Here is a 6,000-nt window from a genome sequence, read left to right on the forward strand (position 1 = left end):
TTAATATAAAAGAATTCCGTTCATCAAAAGGGTCCTGACAAATGGGAAACATTTAGAAAAGTTCAAGACCTTTCCAACAAGCTATAACACATGGGCATATGCATCCAGATGAGGCCAAAAACCCCTTATTACTCCAAAATGGCTATAAACATAGCCTTATTTAATTAATTAAACACTAACTTAGGAAATATTTAAATATATTAAAAATATAACCCAAATAGCTGCAGAAGGCTCAAATGACTCCAAAAGCCTGAAACGGAACCTGTCACTTGTCTGTGACTGATGTCGGAAATCATGGATCAACTGGCAGTCTCATCCCTAAAATCTAGGGATGCTCCTAGAAACTAGGAAACACACCCAAATCTCCTGAAACTGAAACCAAGGAATGGTCTCATGGAACCCCAACCCTAGACGCTGTCACAACCTCCTAAAAAGTAGGAACTGCCTCCTAAAATGTAGGCACTGCTTCCTAAAATCAAGGAACTGCTCCAAATTGGTCTACTACTGCCAAAAACACCAAATCCAAACACTGAATATCCTGACTGAGTCTCTATCCACCAGCCTACAAGACTCCATAATAGGCTAACTCACATGTCTTTGCTGTCCACTCTAGAAAGGGGACAGGACACGGGCCGACTCATTCGCTTCCAGAGGACTAGTCTCGCCTCATCTCGCCCCTCCTCTGACCCCAACTTGGCACCAATAAGTCCAAGGTAAGGTAGGGTTGGTCGCTGGGATGAGACGCGGGGATACCTCTGGGTTACCCAAAAAAAAACAAAGGTTTTTATGAAGACGATGAAAATCTACGAGAATTATTCTATTACAATTCTCATACCCAGCAGTGGTGGGTACTTTGCAACTCCAAACATTAAAATATTAAGGCACCAAAATTTGTATATTGGCCATGATTATGTAACGTATGGTTAACGAGAAAATTTCCAAAAACATATAAAATAATCTTAGACTAATCCAATATTTTTAACAAAAAATAGTACAAAATTGATATGTTTGCAACAAAAGGTGGGTTTCTAAACAACATAAGATGCAACCAGTTGTCAAAATCACCCCTTTATAGCAATAACCAGGCCTTTTGTTATTGTTTGTAACTTCAGTAGATATCGTATCATATTTCTTCTTGTCTCTTCCGTGAGCTCCGTCGGTATGAGCTTCACTTGTGTCTTTGCCTTGGTGTCTCTTGTCGGTGTGAGAGGAGTTTCAAAGCTGTCTTGTAACTGTCACTGTATTCTTGTTATCTTTGCTTTCCGTCTTCCGTCTTTTCATGATATATTGTTTCGTGCTCCTGTTCTTTCTGTTGTTGCGTGTTTTGTAACAGGTTGTTCAAGGAGTGTAGTAATTCTTAAGCAATGCAATCTTTTATATGCTTTCAGTAATCTCTTTCAGGACGTATTTTGGAGGAATGTTATCGTCTTCAGCTATCCTGTAGCTTTCGATCTTTCAGTATAATTCTTCTATATTCAATTGTTGTGTGATCTCGTCTTGTTGTAAAAGATCATATTCTGAATGTAAGATAGCAGTCATCATTTTCAGAAAGCTTCTTGATTTATATTACTGATTGTTGAAGTGAGAACAATCATTGCTTTTTAGGCTTCAAAACATTGTATCAGATTCATATTGATAATAAAATTCAATTTTGGTGTGGCTGGGTTTTTCACCCTCAGGTGGAGGGTTTTCCCAGGATAATCATAGAGTCTCTTGTTTTGTAGTTTTTCAGATTCTGAATTTTTATCTTTCTGGTTCTAATTTAACACCTTTGACAACAGACAGTTGACACTGGAAAATATTACAATTGGCTTCCCTACTTGTTGACAATTTTCTTCCTTAGCAGGTATCAATCAGCTTGCTTCCCTTTGATAGTCACTTCCTTTTGGTAGACCCAAAGATCAAGTTGGCTTCCTCTAAAACTTTCAGTAGGATGACCCCTTAAATGGCTATTCATTGGCTCCTTAAGTTAGCCCAAATGTAACAACCATTGGACACACTATAGTCAGTCAACCTAAACAAGGCAACGGAATTTTCTGCAGTAAGTTGATCCTTAAGGACAATATTTCGTTTCTTTTTGTCCCTTAACATTCATACAATTGGTTCTTTGACAATATTTGACAATAGGTTGACCCTTGCTTAAAACAAAAATATCCTTCGATTTGATAGAGTGATTCTCCTTTTGACAATAGTTATTCCTTCCTCCCTTGTTGGATTGGTTTAGCACACTCTTCCTAAGGCTTCCTCACTCTAATGCCAAATTTTGGAGGAATGAATGCACCCAATTTGTGAGAATTGAATTGCACCCACTTAAATGAGTTATGTTTGTATTTATTATTGAATTGGGAGGTTATATGTGGTTTGCAACTTTGCAACTAAATTTTAATTTACTTTGTAGAAATAACTAATGTGGTTTTATGACATCATTCACACAAGTAACAAATGCTTGTGTATAAATCTAACATTATGTTATATCTAGTAGACTCTCTAGGATTCTTCAAAAATTGGGTATGAACCTCCATCAATCTCCTATCCAAATGCTTATTCATGAAATCCTTGTTCATTTGGTTCGGTGAATATAATATATAAGCTTCATCTGCTATGAATGGTGGAGGCGCCAGTTTCTTAGGTGCTCTCTCCTTGTTGCTTGCAATATACAACTTACATGATCCTGTCAAAAACAATACTTGAAAGAATAGTGGGTTTTAATGTTAGGGTGGAGTTGTCATTCTTCACCTACTTCTTGTTCTAAGCATAGTAGCTAAAAAATTTCTCAGGAATAAATCAACAGACCAAAAGATAAATATTTTTCCAATTAATTAGGAAAAAATTGGGTTAGAGTTAGAAAAAAAAATGAGGAAAAAATTGCTGCAAAATCAGGAAAAAATTCAAAAATACATTTTCTTGCCAAAAAATCTCAGTTTGAATGATTTGAATGAAAAAAACACAATTTTAATGAAATTGGCCTCTAGCCCAAGCACCAAGTAATTGCAATAAATCTTGATTTATTTATGATAAATTCATCAAAATTTCAATGTACTTGTACATTTTATCACATCGTTTCTCCCTAGCAATTGTCATGATGTATATTGTAACTCATTTGAAGTTTGAACAATATGTCAGCACCATATCAAAGGTTAATTTTTGGAGTTGATGCTCCATTGGTCATCCATAAACTCCGTATTTCACCACTACCACTGAATTTAACAAAGTGCTAAACTAAAAAGTTGTGTGCACAATGTTGTGCACATCAATGATATTCGCAGTTGCTTTTTTCACAAGGAATTTTAGGAAGTTATGTAACTTCCCAGCACTTTTTGGACAACAAAGATGCCTTTCATCTTATACTTCCTTCCTCTGAAGATACTTGTGACCAAAACTTGAGCAGCATGGTTTGAATTGCAATGTTGGTCTGTTAGGTTATGGGGTTATTGCCTTTAGTTAAAAGCGTCAAAGTAGATGAATGAAAAATGGACAGCAGAGTTGCATCATTCTAAGGAATTGATAGCAATACAGCATAAATATGGCATTACCTCCTGATTTTTGGAGCCAGGCATCTCTTAAGGCTCTTGGCATTATCCCTCAGCATTTGGCCTTACAATTAGCCTGAAAAATGACATTTATGCTCAAATGTCTTGTAATTTCAAATTTGTATCATGAACTTGGCATTCACAAACCCTAGTTCTCAGCAGGGCTCGCGATCATCACCCTTGAAATCACTTTAGTGAATTTTATTTCACTGTAACAATAGGATAAGATAAAAAGCTAATACTACTGTACGTCATAAATGAGTTATTTTCTAATGAGCAATTATTTGTCATTTCACTTATGAACATGTGTAAATTGTAACATAGCAGCTCTAGCTCTTAAAGTAACTGCAGTTATATTTAAAAAAAAAACATATAATCATTATTAAAAGAAAACCATCCAGTCTGCTAAGTTTAATTTTTAATTCAAACAGGTGCAACAGATTGTCTGATTGCAGTTCTCATGTTGCCTTATGTGGAACAGTGGAGAAACTCCACAAGGGTGACATTCTCCCTTCTCAGATCTCCATTCCCAACCTGACATATCCAAAAAGAATGTCCTTTCCCAGTTACCAGAAGAAAACATTTCTTTGCATGTTGAATATTTTTTCTGCAGTAAAAACATATTTTTTGATTTGGTCTATGATCTCAAGCTTCACTTTTAGTGACTTGCTTTATTTGCATTGCTAAATGCTATCTTTTGGCAGCAAGAAGTGGTTCTACTGCCAAAATTGTCTTTTGAAGTGGAATTTGACAGGTAAGAGAGTGGCAGATTTCATCATCATAAATGTTATATTGTAGTAAATATGCTTCCACGTAAATACACTTGTTATTAGATAGTGGACTGTCTAATCTAAACCTACAGGGTAACCTTGATAGATCATCAAATAATTGAGGATTAATGGTTTCCATTGTATGATTGATTTTAAAGATAAACTGCTATAATACAAAAAAGTGCATTATTTTCATTTATGGAATGATATTAGTGTGCACGTGATTAATTAGAAAATCCGAAAAAAATTGTCATTATAGAACCTTATGCATCATGTTTCATTGATACTTATTGTGGTTGAGCTTACAGCAAAATTAGCGAAGCTGGTTAAGGATTGTGAAATGTCTGCACCTTGTGACACTACTATTCTCTATCCAACCTATGGTGGAAATATACATTCTTTCAGGGCATTGTCACCATGTGCCCTTCTTGATGTACTTGCACCTCCATATTCCACAGAGGAGGGCAGGCATTGTACATATTATCGGAAATCTTTCAGAAAAGTTCCTTCTGGTAAAGAGGTTTTAGCTGAGTTAGACAGCTTATTGTATTTTTTCTTGAGTTTCTGGTGTTATGCAAGTAGTTCATCATTTAACTTACACCATTTTTTTTGTTTAATCATGAAGGTCTGCAAGTTGAAGGCATTAATATTCCTGGTCATCAACTGGCCTGGTTAGAAGAGTATCAACCTCCAGAAGATTTTGTAGTGCAGAGAGGACTGTATAAGGGTCAAAAAGTCGTGCTTTGATTTTCTTGGAGATCATTCACTATCTGTCTACCATTCGATTTGTTAGATTCCCAAGCACAGAAATCCCTTAGTTGCAAGCTACATTCATTTGATTCTTGCAGGAACTGAAGGCAGGAACATAGTATAGCACACAGTGTGTGGGAGGCATTCGTGCATTGTGAACTTTCGTATCTGTGCCTAGTGCTGAATAGGCAAGAAAATATATTAAGCTGTAAATATATATTTGTTATGTTATTTCCTTGTACTTTGAAGAGCATTAATTAATATGCTATTTAAGTGGATGCGGGTCTTTCTAAACATGTCCATTTGATTGTATATCTTTGTTTCAGTTTAAGCACAAAACTGAAAAATCCATGTAGATCTTTTGTGCGGTAGAGATAGGAAAATATTTGTGGCTGTATTTGTAGCAAGTCTTTCTATTAAGTTATTAACTATTACTAGATTCAAGTTCTTTCTCTTGTCACACATGTCCATTATTTTTTCTATGATGTGCCTGGACTTTTCTGTTCCTTTACAAGGAGGGATCTTTAGATAATTTAGAAAATGAGAAAATATTAAATGAACCCAACCAAGTTCTGATAGAAAGTTGTACTGCGCATTTTTTTTGTTGACATGGGGTTGGCAATTTTGGTTACAAGCCAATTAAAATGCAGTTGATGAAATTGATAATGTACAGAATTTGATATATAAGTAGTTAAAGCAGAATAATGTGAAAGAACATCTGATATCGAAAATCAGAATTGTAAAATATTCTACATCAGGTTGCTTACGCTTTTAATTAGTGATCAGCTTTCGAATCAAAATTGTGGAGGCATCTATAAATATTAATATGGCAGTACTGATAATCAATATTCTACCTCAAAAATGGGGCTTTTCTTGAAATATAAGTCTAATTTAATATGTCAACATATCTTCAGTAAGGTTCTGGTTGAATGTTGATTTTGACTTCTGAC

General features: G+C 35.2%; 1 protein-coding gene across 5 annotated transcripts in view; it reads left to right on the forward strand.

The window, feature by feature from the left end:
- LOC131029661 (plant cysteine oxidase 4) overlaps positions 1–5,498 on the forward strand; it is a 125,167-nt gene extending 119,669 nt beyond the window's left edge. For all 5 annotated transcript variants that reach the window (XM_057960247.2, XM_057960248.2, XM_059209471.1 and 2 more), the window contains 2 exons: positions 4,609–4,812; positions 4,926–5,498. In XM_057960247.2, the coding sequence (XP_057816230.1) occupies positions 4,609–4,812; positions 4,926–5,047 (326 nt within the window). In that variant the 3' untranslated portion in view covers positions 5,048–5,498. The remainder of the gene's footprint in view (positions 1–4,608; positions 4,813–4,925) is intronic.
- The last annotated feature ends 502 nt before the right edge of the window (positions 5,499–6,000 follow it).

The sequence above is a fragment of the Cryptomeria japonica genome, chromosome 7, assembly GCF_030272615.1.
Source record: "Cryptomeria japonica chromosome 7, Sugi_1.0, whole genome shotgun sequence".
NCBI lineage: Eukaryota > Viridiplantae > Streptophyta > Pinopsida > Cupressales > Cupressaceae > Cryptomeria > Cryptomeria japonica.